The 26,240-nt window shown below is 40.1% G+C and overlaps 1 protein-coding gene and 1 pseudogene across 1 annotated transcript; both read left to right on the top strand.

Moving 5' to 3' along the window:
- Positions 1 to 5,281: 5,281 nt before the first annotated feature.
- LOC110566027 (protein phosphatase inhibitor 2-like) lies at positions 5,282 to 5,947 on the top strand. Its single transcript, XM_060366224.1, has one exon. It carries the CDS (start codon positions 5,282 to 5,284, stop codon positions 5,945 to 5,947), a length of 666 nt encoding a protein of 221 aa, XP_060222207.1.
- Positions 5,948 to 20,253: 14,306 nt separating this feature from the next.
- On the top strand, positions 20,254 to 21,110 carry LOC110566028 (olfactory receptor 51A4-like; annotated as a pseudogene).
- Positions 21,111 to 26,240: the final 5,130 nt, after the last annotated feature.

Here is a 26,240-nt window from a genome sequence, read left to right as displayed (position 1 = left end):
CATCTGACCTAGCCTATCAGGCCTCATCAGGACTGGCTGGACTGTCTTTCTCTGTGGCCTGAAATAGGATTTTCACTCATGTTTCAGAGACCCAGATCTTCTATCCTCAAACTTTTCTTGTATGGATATTTGTTTAACTCAGCTTCTCTGTCAATAAAGATATTTTCTGGGATTAGTTTTGCTATTTCTATATTCTGAGATGAAATAAGATCATGCATGTTTGCAACTAAACAGATTCTGGCTTTTACATATCTTATGCAATTGTCAGTTACGCATTCCAAATTTTCAGTTATCTGACACGGAACTATGACTAAAACTCACATAGTGTTCCACACGGCATCAGATCTGACCAAAGGCTCTAAGCTGCAGCAAAAAAAAAAAAAAGCATAATGGGTGGAAGCTTCTGGTGTTTTTGTCTGTAATCTAGAACAGACCTCCTTTACCTGTTGTACTTGCAGTGTCATCTTATGTGAGAATGTTGACACAGCCCTTTGTGTATACACATACAAAATAAGTTCAAAATTAGACATTTACTGGTGAATAAATTACAAAGTAGTTTATTTTAAAAACTATATATCTATCTATAAGCAGATAGATGTATAGATAGGTAGATAGATAGATAGATAAATAGATAGACAGACAGATAGATAAGACAAGTTCGCCGTGTATCAAATATGAAAGCAAATGTGCCTGTGGTGAGCTCAATGTGTTTGTTTCTACACAAAGAATGAACTTTGGAGTAAATGTTCATGCTGTCTGACATGGAGACTCCTCAATATTTTTTATAGTTGGTGAATATTTTATTTCATAATCATTAAACTTGAGTGTACCTGCTTACATAAACACACGATAAATAAAATTGAGGTTGGGAGGGGACAAGAAAGAGGACTACAGCTGGGATACAAAGTGAATAAATTGTAATTAACAAAACATAAATTTTAAAAAAGAAACTGAACAAACAAAAAAATGTCACGAGAAATTTAAACAGCAAGTATCCTAACACAATGTGACCCAAATGTATACTCATATTATAATGCTGAACAATGTGTTAGAAAGTATTATGATCTTTATTTTACTCTCGTTAACCCATTGGGTTTCCTCCAGTGTAGAATGCACACAGAAGCACACACACACACACACACACACACACACAGCTCAGATCTGAGCGGAGGTCCTCCACTGTCGTGGGCATTGTATGTCAGGACAGAATGCCCAGTGCAACAAATGAATATTTTGTGTTCAAAATCAAGACTGCGATGAAGACCACATGTTGCAACACAGTAAGCACCACAGAAAGGCCAACATGTTCGTTATCAAATTGGCTTTAATTACATTTAATTGCTGATATTCAGGACTCTTCGCTATTGACATTCTTATCAGTCCCTACATTTGGCTGTGCAACACGACCCACAGTCCTAGAGCTTAATCTTGAAGCCTAGATGCTTCTGGTCTGACACAGGGATGAAATGTGATGCTAAAACAGAATTATTGGCTCAGTGATGATCCCTGAAAGGATGCAGGATATCACCCAGAATACAATACCCAATGTAAATCAAATTATACATTGTAATGGAACCCATGCTTTCATTACAAAGATTCACCTCCAGGTACCATGTGGGGAATATATGTCTGTCTTATCAATATTGCAAGCCATTATATGTGTAGAGATCCAGGTTACATGGGTATAAATATTTCACCAGAGGTCAAATAGTCCTATTAAACTTTCACATAAAGATCCTATTGTGATTTTTGTTGGTATAATGTTCATGTGGAATGTAAACAATTTACCCTTGTTCATCAAATGCTGATTTCACCACCAGACATTGCATTATGATGTTTATTCCAAGCATCACCTGTCTCAAGTTTGTGTAAACATGCCACCATTTGTTCTATTTTCAGTAAAACCACCAGGCAATACGGTGCAATGGAGAGAATATGGTGGGACATCCTGGTCCAAGAGGGGAGGAGAAAGAAGCGAGTGGGTGAGTAGGAGAGCAGAGATCGTCAGGGGAGGACTTGGAACCATGAGGAGAGATGAACCAGACCTAAGATATGATTAAAAGCAAGTATAATGTGGGAAATCTCAATGGGAGGAAACTATGCGGGCTTGGAGGTTTAGGATGGAGTAACTATTGCCCAACTTTGTGCTCTACCTTAATTAAATAAATCCTAGTCTCTGTGTGATAATTAAGGTATACAGATGGTTTAGGAATAACCACTGTTTAAAAAATAGCCAATGATAAATATTGATAATCAACAATAAATGGCGTATCAAGGTCTGGCAGAATTTACAGTAATCTAGCAAGAATTTACATAGAAAGTAAAACTATAGAGCAGTTTTTAGTTCTGTTCCTTAAAAACTGGAGTTCCACAAGGAGAGCAACGGAACTAAAACACCTGGGCACAGGGATCTTTTCTGAGATGATATTCCAACCAAGGACCATGCATGGAGATAACCTAGATGTACAGATGTAGCCCATGACAGCTCAGTCTCCAAATGGGCATCCTAGTAAGGGGAACAGGGGCTGTCTCTGACATGAACTCAGCGGCTGGTTCTTTGAGCACCTCTCCTCCTGAGGGGAGAGCAGCCTTATCAGGCCACAGAGGAAGAGTATAAAAGAAAGTCCTGATGAGACCTGATAGGCTAGGGTCAGATGGAAAGGGAGGAGGTCCTCCACTGTCAGTGCTACAGCTGGGATAAAAAGTGAATAAACAGTAATTAATAATATATATATATAACAAAGGTAGTTCTTAAACTAGGAGCTCACAGATTCCTGATTAGACAGACCCCACCCCCACCCCCACCCCCACAGAGCAGCAAAGCCTCCAGCAGGCTGCAAAAAACAAAAATTGATACAAACCCCAGAGATGCAGTTTCTTCAGGTAGAGAAAAAAAAGTTGTTCTTTAGCAAACAAGCTTCTCAAAGCCAGACTTTGCTAGCCAAGGCAGAAAGAGAAAATCCCTTTGAGAAGGAGTTCTTGCAGGTCTGAGGAGCAAACATTTATGACCCAATAACTTCCCAGAGTGAGGAAGGGGTCAGGATCCAGTGGGAGGGGGGGGCAGGAAAAAATACCTCTTCCTGGAAGCAAGAGCCAGAGGCAGAGAAGCCTCAAGCATCTGAACTGGTAAGGTCTAGAAGGGAAGCTGAGTCTACGACAGCAAAGTCCTTAAGGGAGAGGTTTTGAGATTAAGAAAGATAATTTTCTGTGTTGAAAATGGAAGAAGGCACAATGACACAATGCTTCTGGATACCATTTGAGTTTCTCTTTGCATACAAACGTTTTCACTCATGATTTCAGTTTTGTAAATCCTCTTTGGGAAAGATCAGGGTAAAAGAGACTTGGAGAAGGAAGTGACTGAGAAAATAGATGCTAAATTAAAGGCCATAGAACAGAGTTTGGGGGAAATTTTGAATCAAAATAGAGAGCCTTCAGAGAAATCCAGTCTGGTACTTACACTAACACCAAAAGAGGTGGTTCCAGATGAGAAAAGTCCACAGAGGCTTGAAGATATTGCAAAATGGCCGCCCACTGAGATGCTGGAGAGAAAGTCTCCAGCTATAGGCCAGCTTGGTCAGACTGGAGATTGTGTGTGTATTGTTAAGGTTCAGTTACTAGATGAAGGTCTTATATGCTAAATTAGAAATGCGGATCCTGTTTGGTGTTGTCTTGGAACAAGGCCATACAGTGGCTGGTGTGCTCCAGTTTACAGAGTTTGGAGACCTGAAATACACGCACCATGTCATAGATTCATATTCAGAATTCCAGTGGGCTTTTGCCTTAAATTCTGGAGAGCATGATCCTAAGGTTACACATTTGTTAGAGACGGTGAATGTTTTGGAGATGCCCTTGCACATTGGGACCGATGGTGCTTCAGCACGTATATCCATTGGAACGCAACAATATTTTAGACATGACATGAAACCTGTTACAGATATAACTCATAATCCCACAGGTCAAACAATCATGAATGTATCTAACAGTAATTTGAAAAAAATGGACATAAAACAGAAGGGAAATGTAATATCTCCCCAAAATAGATTAAATATAGACTTATCAATTTTAAAATCTTTAAATGAGGTAAGTAGCACACCTGCTAAGACTCAGTGGAATTTAGAAAGAACTGCTGAATTAGAGCAGCATGTAAAGGTCCCAATTCCAAAATGGAGAACAGGGAATGTGTTACACTGGGGAAGAGGTTTTGCGTAAGTTCATACAGGAGAAGAGAAATTCTGGGTTCCATCAAAACTAATAAAGATCAGGTATGACAGAGAAAGACCACCTGAACATCTTGGCCACAGAAAAGAAGAGAGAAATCAAGAAGACTAGACAGAACAGGTAAAATAAAGTGCTGACACCTTCACTTGGGAACAACTCTGAAACTGACGGAGACTTAAAAATGTCTCCAGGCAGAACTTCAACCATGCATGGCCAATAATTAAACAAATCCTAGCCTCATTTGCTGTACAGTCAGTTTAGGAATAACCTCTGTTTAACTACAAGACAAATCAATAATAAATATTTTTATTCAACAACAGATTTTATAGTGGACCAGCAAACTAAAAGAGTTAAACGCCTGTAAACTTGGATTAGGTTAGAGTCACGGGTATCAGTTGTGGCAAGGTGGACGAATCAGAATATGCCTGCTGGGTTGGATGATCCTTGTGCGTCTGTCTAACACCCTTACTCACTTTTGAAAGTAACGGATTAAGGGAAGAGTCTTGGCATGGTGTATGATGGCCCAAGTAGGTGCTTAAGGCCTGTTTAAAATTACTAGAGAATTCAGCTAACATAGCCGCGGGACAACTGGGCCCAAGGTGCTGTAGACTGTGAACTAACAGTCCTTGTCAGCTTCACTGGGGGTGAACTCTTCCGTGAATCCCAGAGAAGCTGCTTCCATAACTTAGGCGAAGGCAGGAAACAGTCGTGGAGTGGTGGGCAGTACATCGCTGTCTCCCCGAGACTCGGGCTTGAGTCTTACCTAAAACCTTGCTCAGGGCTTCTTTTTCCTTCTACACTGAGCAACTGCAACTAAGGGCACCTGCTTCTCCCGAAGGCCAAACAAATCCAACGACCTGCTGGGGTCATTAAAAAACGGCCTCCTCCGCGGGCCTCGTCCGCGCGGCGTCTGTGGCGTTGCGGTCATTGTGCCGTTAGAGTGACTCCGGGAGTGGGTCCTGCAACAGCCCTGAGGCTGCCTCGGCCCGGCCTGGGCTCCGGGCCGCCTGGAGGGTATGTGCAGCGCCCGCCTGACCTCCAGGACCCCACGCCAGCAGGGACCATGAGCCGCCAGCCCGAGCGCCCCACGGCCTCGGCAGCCTCCACGGCCTCCACGCCCTTGCACCGGCCCATCAAGGGCATCCTGAAGAAGAGGAACTCTGCAGCCTCCCCGGTGGTGGCCTCGGCCGACCAGCCCCGCCGGAGCGTCGACGAGGAGCTGAGTAAGAAGTCCCAGAAGTGGGACGAAATGAACATCCTGGCAACCTATCATCCAGCTGGCAAAGACTATGGTTTGATGAAAGTGGATGAGCCAAACACGCCTTACCACACCATGATAGGTGACGACGAGGAGGCCTACAGTGATTCGGAAGGCAGCGAGGCCTTGACCCCAGACATCTTAGCTAAGAAATTAGCTGCTGCCGCTGCTGAGAGCTCGGAGACAAAGTATGGGACTCGGGAACAAGAGAGCAGTGGGGAGGAAGATAATGACCTCTCCCCGGAAGAGCGAGAAAAGAAGCGGCTGTTTGAAATAAAGAGGAAGCTTCACTACAACGAAGCCGTGAATATTAAATTAGCCAAACAGTTACTTTCCAAAGAACTGCAAGACGATGACGATGACGAAGACGAAGAAGAAATGTCAGAGACTGCAGGCAGCATGAATATTGAAGCGTCGAGTCAAGGCTCGACAGCAAGTGACCCTCCGCAGCACAGATCACAAAGTTCATAAAAGGATCTACAGCAAGTGACCCTCTGCAACACAGATCACAAAGTTCATAAAAGAAATGTGTTGAGCCACGCAGTCGCTTGTCAAATACAGTCCTTGTTGCTAGTAACGCTGCTTCTCGATCTCTGCAATGCGTGGCGAACCCAAACACACACCAGTTACATGTTGCCAAGAATTAAGTGATAACCAGAGACTGCTTAGATGGAAAATCCCCAATTATGAATATATTCTTGTGCCTCATCCTTCACCACAAATACAGTGTAATGTCAACTGCTTTACTTTGTAAGAACACTGGTTAATTTGTATGTCATATAGCTTTTTATGCTTTAGAGATTAATGTCAGGGGGAAAACTATTTTTGTCACTTCTAGATGGTGGTACCTCTTATTAAATGTTTAGGGGGGTAGTTTGATGGGTTTTTTTTCTTTTAATCAAAAGCCTTTTCATACAGTGGGATATATAGATGAATAAATATTTAGGCTGAGATATTTTTCAACATTTATCTTTAACTTGTTTTGGCTAATTGAGAAGGCTTCTAAGAGTTACTGTTCATTTTCTAATCTGACCTTTAAAAGTCCTGTTGCTTTTCTTTGTGCTCCAAAGGAAAGGTATGAATTTTTTTTCATCCACGCTTGTTCCCCCATCCCCACAGATAAATTGCCAGGTTTAAAGTTGTGCTGACGTCTGCCCTGCTTGTTTTAGTGCGCTGGGCAGACTTCAGATAAGGTTCTTAATACCATGTGCTATCCCGGCTGCCCCTTTATTTATCTACCTGCTCTTGTTGCCTAGGCCCTTCTGCTTACACACATAGAGTTGTAAAGATTGCACTAGAGGATGATAAAGGCTGTTGTACTAGAGGAACGCTTACTGCATTTTCTGTTATTTGGTATGGGATGGATTCTCAATTTGACACCTGCTACTTCTAGTACAGGAAGGACCTGGATCTAGTAGTAGCCCTACTATGGCAGGAAGGGCAGCAAAGAGCTTCATCTCTACACTTTTCTGAAAGCTTGATCACTAAATGGTTAGTATTAGTTCATTTGACTGAAGACCTTTAGAGAACAGTTAGCTAAGGCTCTTTTTGCACTATGAAAGCATTGTATGTAATAGAATATGGTTGTTCCTGAATGGACAGACAGAATTATACCTGAACATTTTTAAATTTACAGATTTTGAAGAGTTCCTGATTTAAGGGAATATGATAATGCACACCAACAAATGGACTTGATTCCTTTAACATGGTAGAAATCATTTTCCCCTGAAATGAAGTGTAATCCCTGTGTGTCTGTCTTTAGTGATAGTTTATTGTACTCATTTATTTGTTTATGTAATTAAAGTTTTTTATATTAATTACAGTTTATTCACTTTGTATCCCATCTGTAACCACCTCCATCATTCCCTCTGAATCCAAACCTCCCTCCCCCATCTCCTCTCATGACCCTCCCCAAGTCCACTGATAGGGGAAGTCCTCCTCCCTTTCCATCTGACCCTTGCTTATCAGATCCCATCAGAACTGGCTGTATTGTCCTCCTCTGTGGCTTGGCAAGGCTGCTTCCCCCTGGGGGGGGGCGGTGGTCAAAGAGCCAGCCACTGGTCAGAGACAGCTCCTGTTTCCATTAGTAGGGTACCCACTTGGACACTGAGCTGCCTTGGGCTACATCTGAGCAGGGATTCTAGGTTATCTCCATGAATGGTCCTTAGTTGGAGTAAAGGTCTCAGTAAAGCCCCCTATACCCAGATATTTTGATTCTTTTGCTCTCCTTGTGGAGCTCCTGGCCCCTCCAGTTATTTCTATCTCCCCCTCCTTTCATATGATTCCCTGCACTCTGTCCAAAGTTTGGTTATGAGTCTCAGCATCTGCTTTGATACACTGCTGGGTAGAGTTTTCCAGAGGCCCTCGGTGGTAGGCTCCTGTCCTGTTTCCTGTTTTCTTCTTCTAATGTCCATCCCGTTGTCTTTCTGACTGAGGATTGAGCATCTTACCCACAGTCCTCCTTGCTTAGCTTCTTTAGGTGTACAGATTTTAGTATGTTTATCCTATACTATATGTCCAGTATCCACTTACAAGTGAGGACATACCATGTGTGTCTCTCTGCTTCTGGAATACCTCTCTCAGGATGATCTTCTCCAGTTCCCACCATTTGTCTCCAAATTTCATAATTTCCTTGTTTTTAATTGCTGAGTAATATTTTATTGTGTAAATGTACTACAATTTCTGTATCCATTATGCTGTTGAGGAACATCTGGGTTGTTTCCAGCTTTTGGCTGTTACAAATAAAGCTGCTACAAACACGGTTGAACAAATGTCCTTGTTGTGTACTTGAGCATATTTTGGGTATATGCCTAGGAGTGGTCTAGCTGGATCTTGAGGAAGCACTATTCCTATTGTCTGAGAAAGCACCAGATTGATTTCCAAAGTGGTTGTACAAGTTTACATTCCCACCAGCCTTGGAGGAGGGTTCCCCTTTCTCCACAACCTCTCCAGCATGTGTTGTCACTTGAGTTTTTGATCTTAGCCATTCTGATGGGTGTATGGTGAAATCTCAGGGTTGTTTTGATTTGCATTTCTCTGATGACTAAGGTAGTTGAGCATTTCTTTAAGTGTTTCTCTGCCATTCCATATTCCTCTACAGAGAACTCTCTGTTTAGCTCTGTACCCCATTTTTTAATTGGATTACTTGATTTGTTGCTGTTTAACTTCTTGAGTTCTTTATATATTCTGGATATTAGACCTCTGTCAGATAAAGAGTTGGTGAAGATCCTTTCCCTGTCTGTAGGCTGTCGTTTTTTTCTGATGACAGTGTCTTTTGCTTTACAGAAGCTTTTCAGCTTCATGAGGTCTCATTTATTGATTGTTGCTTTTAGAGCCTGTGCTGTTGGTGTTTGTTCAGGAAGTTGTACCAATGAGTTCTAGGCTCTTCCCCACCTTTTCTTCTAACAGATTTAGTGTGTCTTGTTTTATGTTGAGGTCTTTGATCCACTTGGACTTTAGCTTTGTGTAGGGTGATCAATATGGATTTATTTTCATTTTTCTGCATGTAGACATCCAGTTAGGCTAGCACTATTTGTTGAAAATGCTATCTTTTTACATTGTATGGTTTTGGCTTCTTTGTCATAAATGAAGTATCCTTAGGTGTGTGGATTTATTTCTGGGTCTTCTATTCAGTTCCATTGATCCAACATTCTGTCTCTATGCCAATACCATGCAGTTTTTATTATTATTGCTCTGAAATACAGCTTAAGATCAGGAATTGGATATACCTCCATATGATCTGTTGTTGTAGAGGATCGTTTTGGCAATTCAGGGTTTAAGTTTCACTCCGTTTAGTTTGATGTTGGCTATAGGCTTGCTGTATATTGTCTTTACTATGTTTAGGTATGTGCCTTGTATTCCTGATGTCTCCAAGGCTTTAAACATGAATGAATGTTGGATTTTGTTAAATGCTCTTTTGGCATCTAAGGAGATGATCATGTGGTTTTTCTCCTTCAGTTTGTTTATATGCTGGATCACATTTATGGATTTCTGTATATTGAACCACCCTTGCATGCCTGGGATGCAGCGTACTTAGTCATGGTGGGTGATATCTTTGATGTGTTCTGTAAATTGGTTTACCAGTATTTTATTGAGTATTTTTGCATCAATGTTCATTAGAGAGAGGTCTGAAGTTCTTTTTTTTTGTAGACAAACAACTGAATTTATTTTATTTTTTTTAATTTATTTATTTATTTATTTTTTCAATGCAGTTTATTCAGGAACCTTGAACAATCATCTGACCCTGGGGAAAGCCAGCCAACAGCTTAAATAGCCTCTGGATAGCCAACCCCAGAGTGCCATGTGGGCAATGCAGATAGGTCCACATACATGGAAGCAAGCCAGATCCTTGGCCTTAGCCAAATGTGGAGTTGTTCGTGACAGAAAGCACTCACCATCGTGAAGGTGGAAGGCAGAAACCAGCTCCACCTTTTTTTGTTGTTGTTGTTGGGTCTTTGTGTGGTTTGAGTAGCAATGTGACTGTGGCTTCAAAGAATGAGTTTGGTAATGTTCCTTCTGCTTATATTTTGTAGAACAGTTTGAAGAGAACTGGAGTTAGTTCTTTGAAGGTCTGGTAGAATTCGTCACTGAAGCCATCTGGCCCTAGTTTGTTTGTTTGTTTGTTTGTTTGTTTTGTTTTTGAAGGGAGACTTTTGATGACTGCTTCTATTTCCATGGGGGATATAGGACTATTTATTTCTATTTACCTGACCTTGATTTAATTTTGGTAAATGGAATCTATCAAGAAAATTGTTCGTTTCATTTAGATTTTCAAATTATGTGGCATATAGCCGTTTGAAGTAAGACCTAATGACTGTTTGGATTTCCTCAGTGTCTGTTGTTATGCCCCCTTCTTGTTTCTGATTTTGATGATTTGGATAGTTTCTGCCTTGTAGTTAGTTTGGCTACGGGTTTGTCTATCTTGTTGATTTTCTCAAAGGACCAGCTCTTGGTTTCAGTGATTCTTTGAATTTTTTTATTTGTTTCTAATTTATTGATTTCAGCCCTGAGCTTGAATATTTCCAGCCATCTACTCCTCTTGGGTGTATCTGCTTCTTTTTTTTCTAGGGCTTTCAGGTGAGCCATTAAGTTGCTTGTATGAGATGTTTCAAATGTCTTTTTGAAGGAATTTCATTTTCGTTGAATTCTAGGAAGTCTCTAATTTCTTTTTTCATGTCTTCCCTAACCCAGCTGCCATTGAGTAGAGAGTTGTTCAGTTTCCATGTTGTGTAGGTTGTTGTTGTTGAGGTCCAGCTTTAGTCCATGGTGGTCAGATAGGACCCCAAGGGATTATTTTAATCTTCTTGTATCTGTTGAGGCTTGCCTGGTGACAGACTATATGGTCAGTTTTGGAGAAGGTTCCATGAGGAGCTGAAAGAAGGTCTGATCTTTTGAATCTGGGTGAAAAGTTCTGTAGACATCTATTAGATCCGTTTGATTTAGGGCCTCTGTAAGTGCCATTATTTCCCTATTTTGCTTCTGTGTAGATGATCTGTACCTTGGCAAGAGTGGAATATTGAGGTCTCCCACTATTAAGGTATTGGGATAGATGTGTGATTTCAGCTTTAATAACGTTTTATTTACAAATGTAGGTGTCTTATATTTGGGGCTTAGATGTACAGGATTGTGATGTCCTCCTGGTGGATTTTTCCTTTGATGAGAATGAAGTGCCCTTCCTCATCTTTTTTGATTAATCCTGGTTGAAAGTCTATTTTATTAGATATTAGGATGGCTACCCCAGCTTTTTCTCTGGGTCCATTTGCTTGAGAAACATTTTCCAGCCCTTTACTCTGAGGTAGTGTTTATCTTTGTTGCAGAGGTGTGTTTCTTGAATACAGCAGAATGTTGGATCCTGTTTTTGCAACCTTTCTGTTATTATGTGTCTTTTAATTGGAGAGTTGAGTTCATTTATGTTGATAGATAATAGTGACCAATGAATGTTAGTTCTTTTTTATTGTGGTGTCACTGTGTTTCATTGCTTGTGTTTTTGGTTTGTTTGTTTGTTTTTGTGAAGTTATCTGTATCCTATGTTTTCTTGGGTGTAGTTGGTTTTGTTGGATTGGAGTTTTCCTTCTAATATCTTCTATAGACCTGGTTTGCTGTGTAGGTATTAAGTTTAGTTTTTTCATGGAATATTTTGTTTTCTCCATCTATGTTGATTGAAAGTTTTGCTGGGTATAGTAGTCTGGGTTGGCATCTGTGGGCCCTTAAAATCTGCATGACATCTGCCCAGGTCCTTTTGGCTTTCATAGTTTCTGATGAGAAGTCCGGTGTGATTCTGATAAGTCTACCTTCATATGTTACTTGGCCTTTTTCCCTTGCTGCTTTTAATATCTTTTCTTTGTTTTGTATATTTAGTGTTTTGACTATGATGTGACGTGAGGAGTTTCTTTTCTGGTCTAGTCTGTTTGGTGTTCTGTAGGCCTCTTGTATGTTAATGGACATCTCTTTAAGTTGGTAAAATTTTCTTCTATGATTTTCTTGAAAATATTTTCCAGACATTGGAGCCTGGAAACTTCTTTTTCATCTATTCCTATTCTTAGATTTCGCCTTTTCATGGCATCTTTGATTTCTGGATGTTTTGTGTTTGGGACTTTTCCGATTTTACTTTTTCTTTGAGAGAAATATCAATTTCTGAAAGTGTATCTTCAGCACCTAAGATTCTCTCTTTCATCTCTAGTATTCTATTGGTGATGCTTACCATTGTGGTTCCTGATCTTTTCCCTAAGTTCTCCAGCTACAGGTTTTTCTCTGTTTGCCTTTTCTTTATTGATTCTGTTTTCATGTCTTGCACCATTTCCTTCATCTGTTTGAATGTGGATTCCTGTCTTTCTATGATGGCCTCTATTTTTTTATTCATTTCCTCTCTATATTCTACTAATTGTGCCTCTACTTGTGCCTCTATTTCTTTGGATATATTTACCTGTATTTCTTTGAGAGCTTTGTTCATTTCCTCTTTATTTGCCTCCATTTGTGTGGCTATTTCTTTGAAAGATTTTTTTGTTTCCTCTTTATGTATCTCTAATAACTGGATAAGCATAGCTTTAAAATCATTTTCCTGTGTTTCCGATGAGATGGAGTATCCATTGATGTTGGGGTTTCTGGTGAAGCCATGATGTCCTGATTTTTATTGGATGTGTTCTTACACCTACCTCTGGCCATCTGCGTATCTATAACCTTCACTGCTTGCTCCCGGAGTCTGTACTTCAGACCGTGTTTGTCTTTCTCTGGTGTCTGGAGTATTCTTAAGGAAGATGAGAGAGGTCCACTGGTTTGAGAGAGTGCATTGGTGTTTGCCACACCCACACCAGTGTCGCCATAGTAGCATAAGCTACAGGGCGGAGGATATGATTTCCCCGGAAATAATGTCCCCTGGAAGGTCCCTGGCAAACTCATCCCACTTGGAAAAGAGACGTGTTCTGAGATTTCTACGCTTCTTCAGTTGTGGCTCTGGGGCTGGAATAATGAATTCTTTGATCTTTCCCTGTGACACCTGAAACAGCACAACTAACTTTATAAAGAAATTTATTATTAGTAGATTGTTAAAGGCTTTAATAAAAATAAGTTTAAGGAAAGTAATGAATTAGATTTAGTATTAATAGGCATTAAGAATAGTAAAATAATAATAGGCTCCTTCTTAAGAAATAATAGCATGAGAGGTGCAGCTGGCAGGAGTTTCCCCCTCCCTTCAGTGCCTTGTTCCTAGAGAAGATCATAAATCTTGGGCAGGACATATGGGAGGAGGGTTAACAAAGGTGTAGTTAGATTTTGATATAGAGAGGGACTTTGGCAGGCATCTGACTTAGCTCCTGACTTTCCTCTTCATTGGTTAGCAATAATGAAACTATATTTGAGGTTTCTTTTTCCTTTGTTTGCTCTGATCAAAAAGTTTTTAGGCCAAGATTATTCGTGGGTACTGCTTTATGTTTGGCTGCATTTTGAGTTAAAATGTAAACTTTGTATTCTTGGTAAAAGTCTGAATGTTCTGGGAAGTATGCCAATTTTAAGGTGCCTTTTGTGAAATCATTATAAAAATACTAGCTTGATTTCAGTAAAGTTGCAGCAGAGTCAAAACCATCAAGGTGTCTCTGTCTGTCAGTTCTTCGCCGAAACAGTGTCTTCCTGTCTAAAGCCTTGTTCTCCCGCGGACGACGGGAGCCCGACTGGGCCGGTCCGTGGCAGTGTTTCAGGTGTAGCTAAGGAGGAATGTTGAGGCACAGATGCACAAGTGCTGCTGAGCAAGCCTGTGTGTGTGCTTGGAAGTGTGCCTTGAAGGACAGTGTGCTAGAGAGTGTAGATGCCTGGACTGTGGGGCAGGAGGTGGTGCAGGAGCAGGAGGGGTGCGGGTGCTGGCAGTGTTCTCGGGCTCAATGCACACGTGCAGATTCCCTGAATACCTCACAGGCCACTGAGGTATTCAGCTCTGTCTGAGCTCCAGGAGTTGTTTGCCTGGACCCCACTGGTAGAGCCGCAGAACATTGTCTTCAATGTTGAGAATGTTGTCCCAAGCATCCCTATGTTGCCCACAGTGTGTGTGTGTGTGTGTGTGTGTGTGTGTGTGTGTGTGTGTGTGTATGTGTGATTTGGAGGGATCTAATGTCTGTCTGCCAGTGTAGAGAGACCCTGGCTCTGGGGCTCTGCTAGCACTCACTTGAAGGCACACTCACTCTCCAGCAGGTCCAATTGGAAACCTCGGGGGTTCCCCCTGTTCTCCTCTATCAGATTTGGGCCTCCTGGGGCAAATGCGAGTGTAGGAGCCTCATTAGCTCAGTGGTGCCTCAGCCACAGTACTTGGAGGCTGGTGTAGTGGTCCACTGGGAGTAAAGCCACAGCAGCAGAACTGGGAGGCCGGTATAGATGCCTGCTGGGAAGCCCTGGGGAGTCCCTTCAGCAGTCTGCAGACTTGTAGCCCCGCAGACCTGGCGAACCTAGGTGGCCAGGCGGACCTGGAGGACCTGGGCAGCCTGTACAGCCAGCTGCGAGCCACTAAGGGACTGAGCGGCAGGTTGCTGGCTGGGAGGCCCTGTGGGGCCCGTACAGCTGCTCACGGACCCAGGGCCAGAAGGCTGGTACAGCTGGCAGCTGCCTTTAGGAACCAGGAGGCCCGCCTCTGCTCGCTCAGTCACTGAGCAGGCAGTTCTGGGCTATGAGCCACAGGCTCTGTGAGCCAGCTCTGCTGCCTCCACTGAGAGGGAGAGAGGCTTGGCAAGGAGAAGTGCCGGGGATGGCATGTGCAGGGGCATGGAATGTTCGCCACTCTCAGTCCCCAGAGAAGTCTGCGGGTGACCTGGATCTCCGTGGTCTCAGCTCACCCAGGAAGCCTCCGTGTAGACGTTCTGGCTTCAGCTGCCCCTCCACTCACCAATTTCAGAGTTTCAGATCCTCTGCCTCTCAGATCCGGTGTGCTCTGGTCGCTGCCATCTTGGATACTCTAGTCATTTATTTCTATTGTAAGTTTTTGGTAACACCAAATGAATCTGTTATATGACAGACTTTTAAAATAATTTCATATCTATATGAAATTATATATTATAAATCATATTTCCTATACATATTATATATATGAAATTATATATTATACATGAAATGGCTTTTATTGAATAGCTATCTTCCACTTTAAATTTATGGAACTATCATGATGTCAAAGTGGGAAAGTCCTTGTTGTTAGGAGCATGTGCTGATTTTGAATGATTCTGGTCTTTTTTTTTCATGGGATTCAACCAGAGTAGCTCTGAAAGGTTAGTGTAGTATTCTAACCAAACATTTTAGCCAGTGAACACTTAGGTACACACTGAGCCATGTATACCTCCTTTTTGTAAATTAATCCTGTTTATGAGGATGTAGAAATCATATATATGTTAACATATATGTTATTATATGTTAATATGTTATATATGTTCATGTACCCAGAGAAAAAAATCCCTTCAGTTCCAGACTATGATGGATGGTCTGATGAGCACCAATGATCTCTGCAGTGTTGAATGTGATTTTGTTATAACCGAATGAATTCAGTTGGTCAGGTAGTCCTATTTTCTTCTTATTCAAAGAGTGTTCACTTTAAAGAGCACTCCCAATCACCTTCACTCTAACAACACAAAGGGAGTCAAATTTGGAATGAGAGTATCGTTATCAAGGTAAGAAGGAAAACACTTTGCAAGCCAAATCAATCACAATAAAAGATTAACTTATTCAGTATGTTTAACACTTCCACAAACAGAAATTAAAATTAAAAAAAAAATACTTTTACAAAGAAAGAAAGCTCAGTGATTTAAAACTGTTGCTGCTTTAGCAGGGTACCAGAATTTTGTCCACAGCACCCAGTGAGAAACTCACAATCACCAGTAAGGCCAGCCCCAGGGGATATGACTCTATCTTCTGCTCTCTCACCTCAGTGTGCACATATATGCACACACACCACCACCACACCACACCACCAAACACGAGTGCACAGCTAAATGCATACACATAAATGAAAAAGCATCCACACAAACATATAAAGTAAAATTGGACATGTGTGTAAAGAACGGACCACAAAGGAAATTCAAGGGCTCTTTTGGGTTTAAAAAATCCATCATTTAGTATTTTATAGAGACATTACATTAATTGGAGAGGACCAAAACTCAATTAATGTAACTATAATCACACAAACAAAACTATCTGGAACAATAACAAATGGTCCGTTCTCCAGAAAGATTTGAAAATGCAGTAAAAAAAAAAAAATGTTGAGGTAGGGATGGACTCACAGACATTTAATCATAAACCTCAAAATTATATGCATACTGGGAATTGAGCTGAACCCCTCTTCAGTGATCAGTGACCTATGGGTGTTGCAGACCCTCTGAGGAAAGAGTAGGGCATCATCATCCCTAAGACCCTTAATCTACCTAAATGGCATCAAAGGGGAGGAAGAAGGAAAAGCCTTGCAGAATGTGACCGAAAATTAAGACTGGGGTAGCTTCATCCTGACTCATCTCTGCTTAGTTTTGAAGTGACCCAGGTAGGAGCCACTTTGTAAGTGCCTGAAATCCTTAGTGTTCCCTCTGTAGACCTCGTCAGTCAAATGCGCTGTGGAAAACAGTTTACCCTTATCCACCCATGATTTTTATCATTTAACACTTATTTCCAAGTGGAAGAAAGTAAAGAGAGGCTATGAAACAATCCTCACAATACGTATTTGACCTCATTAAACATAATTCCACTATTAGTATGAAGAATACTATAAATGATCTCAAGTTTAGCTTCAGCTTAATGCTGAGCTTCATGCTAAGTGCACTCTTTAAAAACCACTGTACCTCTTACTGTCACTGTTTTCCTTGGATTTCCACAAACTAGAGAGTTCAATTCTGGAAGCTCTTCTGAGTACAGATAGACCTAGAAAACCTACACAATATTCTAGCTTCCTCTAGATTTACAGCTAAATAAAGTCTTTCTGGAAACAAACAAGCAAAACAAACAAACAAAAAAACACATGTTTATCACAATGAATAAAATCTCACTAAAGTATTCAGAATTTTTTCATTGTTATAAGCATGGGTGTTTTGTAACTTATAATAGGTGCAGGTTGATAATGAAGAATGAAATGTTCTTAATCTATTTTTCTGGATTGCTTATTGAACATGTAGATCTATTGTATTAAGAAAGCTGATAAAAGTTACTAGTTGGGTTTGATGTAGTATGATTTAAATCCAAACCTTAAACATCGTTAAACGATCTAAAGGTTAAAAGATTAAAAGACCTTGCAAGTCAGTCACTACACTCTCCAAAGAATATCAACATCTTACTAAGCCAGCCCTTGACCTTTGGAGTAGAGTTTTCTGAAAAACAACTGTAAGGGAGTTGAAAAGGAATGAGGTTTTCTTTCCAACCAAAAGACTAAGTCAGGGGCAAAGAAGCTATAGGAGTGAGGCTGGGCCTCTCTCTGTAGATGAGTTCGGCAGGAGAGGAATGCTAAACAGTAGGAGTGATGCATTCTTTTTCAGTATTTAACCTACCTCTCACCTCAACAAAAGCAGCGTTCAACAAACTTTGAGACCTGTATCCAGGAGAATACAAATAAATCAAGACAACAACAATCACAAAACGAAACTTCTAATGACTTCTCTTAGACATATGGACCAAATATGTAAAGTCTCTTCCTTGATCCTTTTGCAAAATGTCTTCAGTTTTTCATCAAACATTCCTCTCCTTTCCAGTCAGCACCAGAAGCATGTTTTGAAAATTGGAGAACACCAGCCAGGACAGACATTTCTTTAATAACAACTAAGAAACTTAACGGATCTGGATTTTGATTAAGGTGGAAACAAAGAATTAGCAACAATTGCACACGGCCTTTGTATGAAGGAGAGTTTCCTTTATTTGAAGAAACAGTCATTTCTCATTATATAGGTACATCAAAAGATCACGTTGTCTCATAAATTCAAATAATATTTAGAAATTGAAAATAAAATAATGTATATACATTTTGGTATATATGTATGTGGCAATTAATGAACAAAGAGCCAGTGAATTTTAAGTTAGAAGGGAAGTTTGTGATGACTGATGGGATGAAAGGAAATGAACATAATCCGTAACTATATTATAATGTCAAACATTTATAACAAACTTCAAAATGTAATAAAAATTTAACATGAATAAATGAGAAATTACATTACAAACATTGTAATGTTACAATGAATCTAAATATCTTATACAGGTAATATATACCAACAATTATTCCCAATAAGGTATCCCAGAAGCAGAAAAAAAAACCACACATGGTATCTACTCATTTATAATAGATATTAGGCATATAATATAGAATAAAATACTAACATCTGTACACCTAAAGAAGCTAAGCAAGAAGGAGGACCCTCTATAAGATAATCAATCCTCATTCAGAAAGGCAAATGGGATGGACATCGGAAGAGGGAGAAAACAGGGAACAGGACAGGAGCCTACCACAGAGGGACTCTGAAAGGCTCTACACAGCAGGGTATCAAAGCAGATGCTGAGACTCTTAGGCAAACTTTGGGCAGCGTTCAGAGAATCATATGAAAGAAAGGGGAGATGAAAGACCTGGAAGTGACAGGAGCTCTACAATGAGAGCAACAGAACCAAAAAATCTGGGCACAGGTGTTGTAGTAAGTAAAAATTAAATGTTGGACTCTATAAAGTTTATTATTAGCCCTAAGATTATCATGGTGGTATTATTTAACCTGTTATCACAAATAATAAGACAGACACCTGTTAGATTTGTAATAGTCTTATTTACCTTGGGCTGAGCAGATAGTTCACCTACACTGTGTCAATATCCTCACCATCCATCTCCCAGCCCCCATATAATGCCATCCACCTTAATCCTCCTCATCTAATCCCATGGTATTTGCTTTTATTCTTCATCTGGACTTTTCTACAACATTATTGGAGTCCTTTCTTTTGGCCCCATGGTTTCTTCTCTACACTAACCCTTTGTAGCATCCTTTTTCCTCCTATCTTCCCATCTGTCTCCTGTGATTTTCTCTTGAACCCCAAAGCCTGGGAACCCTAGCCATGCCTATCCCATTCTGCCCTGCCCAAGTGTATAGGCTGTTTAATCAACCAATCAGATGTGTTTTAGGCAGGTTTACAAAACAAGAATAGATGTAACTAGATCTTGAGGGCTAGTGACACACATCAGACTAACCTCCAACACACAGGGGTCTTTTCTGAGACTCATACTCAAACCAAGGACTAGGCATGGAGATAACCTAGAACCCCTGCACAAATGTAGCCCAGGGCAACTCAATCTCCAAGTGGGCTCCCTAGTAAGGGAAACAGGGATCGTCTCTGACATGAACTCAGTGGCTGGCTCTTTGATCACCTCCCCCCACCTCGGGGGGGGGGGTGCAGCCTTACCCGGCAACAGAGGAAGACAATGCAGCCAGTCCTGATGAGACCTGATAGACTAGGGTCAGGTGGAAGGTGAAGAGGACCTTCCGTATCAGTGGACTGGGGAAAGGCAAAGGAGAAGAGGAGGAAGGAAGGGTAGGGATGGTAGGGGACTAGGGAGGGGCTACATCTGTAATACAAAGTGAAAAAATTGTAATTATTAAAAAATTTAAAAAACTCCTTAAAAAGAAAAATATGTACAGAGCATCTGACTAGGTATTAAATTCAACTGAATAAATGCTTCAAAGGGAGTATTTAATGAGATGATTGGCAATATTAAAAGTTGAAGAACATGTGACTGTACAGTTGAAAACATTCAACATCAAAAAAATAAAATAAGTTGTACATCTCCAACTAAGAACAGCATATTGAATTGCAGAACATCAATTTTAAAGAGATTATGCTCTTCCAGGGTATTAGCAAACAGTAACAACAACAGCAAACAACCACAAGTACACAGTGGATCAGCTGAGACCTGTCTGTTGGAAGATTGCATCTTAAAACTGCATGTGGCTTAGACAACAGGAAGCACAGAATCAAGCAGAAAACTATCTCAGAAAGCAATGATGTAAAAGAGAAAAGAATAGAAAGAAATAATGAGTTCCAGACAGAAAGAATTCAGAGTATTCCTTACTATGACCAATAAACATTAAGATCTGGATGTTGATATGATCTTCTAATCTTTGATATTGAGAAATATATGAAGCTATAAATATAAAGATATTGACATTTGCTACATATTTGGTTATTGATATGAACAACAAGGGTTAATAATGAACTATTTTCTTCTATTTTAGAATACTTAAAGAATCTTGTTATATCTCTTGGTTTGACAACACAGCTCTTTGGAGCTGTACATTTTGATTCCACACATGCTGGTATGCCCATTCTCAACGTCTGTTATTGAAATTTCTGCTTTCTATTTGGTTGGGTTCCCAGGGATGGAATCGCCCACATTCGGATCTTCATCCCCGTGTGTCTGCTGTACACTGCTGCCATCCTGCAACCACACTATTCTCTTTTCCATAAAATCAGAGCCTTCTCCGCATGGACCCATGGATTATTTCCTCTCCATGTTGGCTCTCTCTGACCTAGGACTGTCCATTTCTTCTCTTCCTACCATGCTAAAAGTTTTCTTGTTGGATTCTCCAGACATTTCTCCCAATGTGGGATTTGCCCAGGAGTTTTTTATTCATGAATTCTCAGCTGTGGGGTCATCTGTACTTCTCATCATGTCTTTTGATCGCTTTATTGCCATCTGCAACCCTCTGAGATATACTTCCATCCTTACCAATGCCAGAGTCCTTCAAGTTGGGCTTGCTTTTGCTCTCAAGAATGTTCTGTTGGTCCTGCCTTTCCCTGTAACTCTAAAGCACCTACGATACTGCCAGAAGAATCTCCTGTCACATTCCAACTGCCTTCACCAGGATGTCATGAAGCTGGTCTGCTCAGAAGACAAGGTCAATGTCATCTATGGTTTATTTGTAGCTCTCACAGGAATCCTTGACATAACGTTTATTTTCATGTCTTACGTACTCATCCTGAGAGCAGTTTTGGGCATTGCATCCCAAAGGGAAAGGCTCAAAGTCCTCAGTCCCTGCGTCTCCCACATCTGTGCTGTGCTCGTCTTCTATGTCCCTGTCATGTCCTTGCTGTTATCCACCGCTTTGCCAGCCATAGTTCTGCTATATCTAAGATCCTCATGACTTATTTAAAAATAACTGACTAAAAATATGTATTTTAATCACCCTAATATGACTCATAAATTAATTATATATTTACAATTTATACATTTACAAATTATATACAATATTGTAAATATTATATATTTACAAGGGAAAGTCAGACTGGCTTCCTGTGGTTGCTGGCCTTTGTTTTGCTCACATTTGATTCAGGACTTTGCTGTCATTTCAATGTAATCTATATACCTGTCCATGATTATTCCATTCACTGAGTAAATAGGACTGATTAAGGGACTAAAGAGGTAGTAGCAGGATGAAGAATAAATAGCAAATGTAACCGACAACTAACTTATCACAGATAAGTAATGTGTCATATATATACTTATATATTCTTACAAATACATGTGGAAAATACACTTATTTCAGCATAAAATAGATAAAATGCTGTAATAGCTATTCTTTATTGTCTTCTTGACTACATCTGGAATTGACTAAAACCCAAAGGGCTAGGTATACCTATAAGAATTTTTCCCTTAATTAAACCATTTGAAGTGAGAAGATCTACTTCTAATCTGGATCTTTAAATTGAGAAAATCCATCCTTAATCCAGATCTTCTGAAGGGGAAGAGCCACCTTAAACCTGGGCTATACCTTCTACTGGCAGTCTACAAACATAAAGAACATGGACAAAGGAAGCTCGCTCTCTTTGCCCACTTGTTCTTGCTCTCCCTAGGAAGTCCATTTTTTCACTGGCATTAGATTCTACCTCTTTAGGATTCTCTTGTATTCTGGAGACCAGCTGAGACATCCAGTCTTGAGGACTGAGCAACTACTGAATTCTTGGACTTTCTTTTTTTCAAATTAAATTTATTTTTATTAATTACATTTTATTCGCATTGTATTCCAGCAGTAGTCCCCTCCCTCATCCCCTCCCAACACCACCCTCCCTCCCTCATCTCATACTACAGCCCTCTCCAAGTCCACTGAAGGACCTCCCCTTCCTTCTCACCCTAGCCTATCAGGTCTCATCAGGAGTGGCTGCATTGTCTTCCTCAGTGGCCTGGTAAGGCTGCTCCCCACTCAGGGGGAGGTGATCAAAGAGCAGGCCAATCAGTTCATGTCAGAGACAGTCCCTGTTCCCATTACTAGGGAACCCACTTGGACACTGAGCTGCCATGGACTTTCTGTGGTAGATAACCATTGTTGGATGAGCTGGCACAACTGGTAATCCATTCTAATATATATACATGTATGTATATATATATACATGTATGTATATATGTATATATAAATATGTATATGTATGTGTATGTATATATGTGGATTTATCAGAATTATATATTAATAATGAATATATATTAATTCTGTAAGTTCTGTTCTCCTAGAGAACCCTAATACAAATGTTTTTATAGGTACACTACAAAAAAATGCATAATAAGCATATAAATGAGTTGGAAGAAAATTAGCATGTACTATTGATGGTCTGATGTCTTTAAAAATGAGCTTCTCTAAAGCAATGGTCCCATTTAGAGTTTGTATTGCTATGATAAAGTATACGACCCAAACCAACTTGAACAGTAAAAGGTTTATTTCTGCTTACAACTCTCAGGACACAATCCATCACCAAGAGAAGTCAAGGCAGTAACCTAGGAGCAGAAATTGAAGCAGGGGCCATGGATTGTTACTCATGATTTGTTCAGCCTGTTTTTTTTTTTTTTTACAAGTCATGGCCACGTGCCCAGGGGTGTCGCTGCCCTTCCATAGTACCCCATAGTCTGGGTCCACCCACATCAAACATTAATCGTGGTATTGCGCTACAGACTTCCCTACAAGCAATCTGATAGAAACATTTCCTCAGCTGAGGTTCCTCTTTGCAGAGAACTCTAGTTCGCGTCAAACGCACAAAAACAAACAAATGACAGGCAGGACAACAGTTGTCTGCCCTGCCTCGTTATGTCCAGGAAATCAAATCTAGGAGAAAAAGAAAAAGAGCGAAGAGTAAAGGCTGAATCTGAAGAGGTCCACCAGACACTTAAAAACAGCCCTTTCTTTTTTGTCTAAGCCTATGTTTTACGTCTGCTCTTCTTGTATGTCCCTATTAGATTTTCATGAGGCATGGTGCAGTTCTTTGGATATATTTTGCATCTAGGCATCCCCAGAGAACCCTCTTGGTTTAATAAAACTGAAGGTAACATGGGAAACTGGAAGCATTTTTTAAAAAATGTTTTTGTGTTTTTCAAATCTTTTTTAAATTTTTTAAATTATTTTTTAATATTAGTTACATTTTATTAACTCTGTATCCCAGCTGTATCCCACTCACTCATTCCCTCCCAATCCCACTCTCCCTCCCTCATCTCCTCCCTGCCCCTCTCTAAGTCCACTGATGGGGAAGAAGCTCCTCCCCTTTCATCTGACCCTGGTTTATCAGGTATCTTCAGGCCTGGCTGCAAAGTACTCTTCTGTGGCCTAGCAGGGCTTCTCCTCTCTTGGATATGGGGAGGTCAAAGAGCCAGCCATTGAGTTCATATCAAAAATAGTCCCTGTTCCCCTTACTAGGGTACCCACTTGGATACTGAGCTACCATGGACTACATCCAAGCAGAGGTTCTAGGTTTTATCCATACATAGTCCTTGGTTGGAGAAACAGTCTCATAAAAGACCCCTGTGCCCAGATATATTTGGTCCTTGTAGAACTCCTGTCCTTTCCAGGTCATACTAACTCCCCCATCTTTCATAAGATTCTCTGCTCTCTGACGAACGTTTGGTTATGCATCTCAGTATCTGCTTTGATACACTGCTAGGTAGAGGCTTTCAGAGGCCCTCTGTGGTAGGCTCCTGTGTCCTGTTACTTGTTTTCTCCTACATCCAATGTCCATCCCATTTGTCTTTCTAAGTGAGGATTGATCATGTTACCCTGGGTCCTCTTTCTTGTTTATCTTCTTTAGGTGTATAGATTTCAATATATTTATCCTATCTTATAGGTCTATATAAGTGAGTATATATCATGTGTGTCTTTCTGCTTTTGGGATACTTCACTCAGAATGATCTTTTCTAGATTCCACCATTTGTCTGCAAATTTCATGATTTCCTTGTTTTTAATTGCTGAGTATTCCATTGTGTAAATGTACCACAATTTCTGTATCCATTCCTCAGTTGAGGGGATCTGGGTTGTTTCCAGCTTCTGGCTATTACAAATAAAGCTGCTACAAACATGGTTGAAACATGTCCTTGTTGTGTACTTGAGCATATTTTGGATATATGCCTAGGAGTTGTATAGCTGGATCTTGAGGAATCATTATTCCTAATTGTCTGAGAAAGCACCAGATTGATTTCCAAAGTGGTTGTACCCAGCAGTGGAGGAGGGTTTCCCTTTTTCCACAACCTCTCCAGCATGTGTTGTCATTTGAGTTTTTGATCTTAGCTATGTTTATGTGTTTACACCAGGTGAAATCCCAGGGTCGTTTTGATCTGCATCTCTCTGATGGCTCAGGACATTGAGCATCTCTTTAGGTGGTAAATTGGGAGCTTAAAGAATTCTCAGCTTCACGCCACCACTGACTTCGTGGTAAAATGTTCCATTGAAGGTTTTTTGTCTGTTGTTTTTTTTGTTTTGGTTTGGTTTGGTTTTTTAAGGTAAGAAAAATTCCCAGGCTGTGCATTTTTTTAATCTGGATCCTGAAAGGTTACACTCAATGAAACACCAGTAGAAGTAAATCAGAAGATTCCCATGGAAACTGAGGATACTACAGAACTAACAGGAGAATGAAAGGGCACGTGGCAATGGGCGTGTGAGCCCAGAGGTCTCAGCTATGCCCTATCCAGGTGATGTCTGTGAGAAGAATTCACTACAACTACCACATGGTCATTCTTCTGCGTGTCTGTCAGGAGACACATGCCCTTGGAAAACTAACTGCCCCTCTTTTTAAGACTTTATTTTCTTATGTATGGATAAGAAAAATAATAGTGTAAGAACATAAATGATAAAAATTATAGTCACTTGTAGGATGTTGTAATTTGACTTAAAAGTTAAATGCTACTAATAACAGTTTGTGATGTTTGTCTTGTACATTTAAATCAAACCTTAATGGAAATTACCTTATTAAAAAAATGCAGGTTTGAAGACAATGGCGAACATCAGTTGCCAAAGTCTTTCCATAGAGGAAGGAAGATAAATTCGTAAAGTGCTGTAGCTCTCCATGAAAATAAAACACAAATTCCACAGGAGGAATGACTTCAGGAAATATGGTCACATTCTGAAGAAACAGTAAAGGAGACACAATCTGGTTTGTTAAAAGGAAGGTAATGTTATTCTTGCTTGGGGAGTTCAGAATAATCTAAAAGGAAGTATAGATCTCATATCTGGCTCATTTGTTTTTGTTTTTGATATAATGAGTGAAATTTGACATAATAGCAACAGATTTAATTATGACTTTTATTTTATATAAACATGGTTAATTAAATAAAGAAATATGGAACTACAGCTAGCTCCTACCTACTCTTCTTGTCATTAACAGTATGCTCATGTTACTTTGCTGTTATTATAATACTGAGCAGATATTAATCGGCTTAAAAGAAAGGCAGACTATAAAGGAGTTATTTTCTGAAACCAGTTTACATGTGCAGAGAAAATAAGACAATTTTTGGAAGTGTATATCAACTCAATCCAAAGAAGAAAATATCTGTGTTTTAATTAGTAATTTATATGCTAATACTGAGAAATTTTAAGAAGTCTTAGCTAATTTAGGATATTCTGTGCATACACGGGGCAAAGGAACTCACTTTCTAAATTATGGGGATACATCTACCGCTGTTTAAGCCATTATCCTGACAGACACACGTGAACATGAATATAAAGGCATAAAATAATTTTGGATGAACAATATAACCTACCAATTCTTTTCTTTTCTTCCCAAACTTTTCTTTCCTTGCTATTTTTAGTAAAGTAAAATATAATCGTGCGATTTAAGATCCCTCATGAGAAATGGGGCATGACAGCGCCGAGTATTCTTCTTTGAAATGAATGCGATCCATGCAGTTGTATACCTTGACCAGGAGTTTTCTGAGGCCAAAATATTGTGTGAATTGTTAAAGGCTAGGTCCAAGGTAGTTGACAATAGCGGAAAGAAACAGCTAATTGATGAAGATGCCAGCCACAACCTTCTCATTTGTTCTCGTCTT

The sequence above is a fragment of the Meriones unguiculatus genome, chromosome 14 (assembly GCF_030254825.1).
Source record: "Meriones unguiculatus strain TT.TT164.6M chromosome 14, Bangor_MerUng_6.1, whole genome shotgun sequence".
In the NCBI taxonomy this organism is placed as follows: domain Eukaryota; kingdom Metazoa; phylum Chordata; class Mammalia; order Rodentia; family Muridae; genus Meriones; species Meriones unguiculatus.
This window is presented reverse-complemented; position numbering and strand designations above follow the sequence as displayed.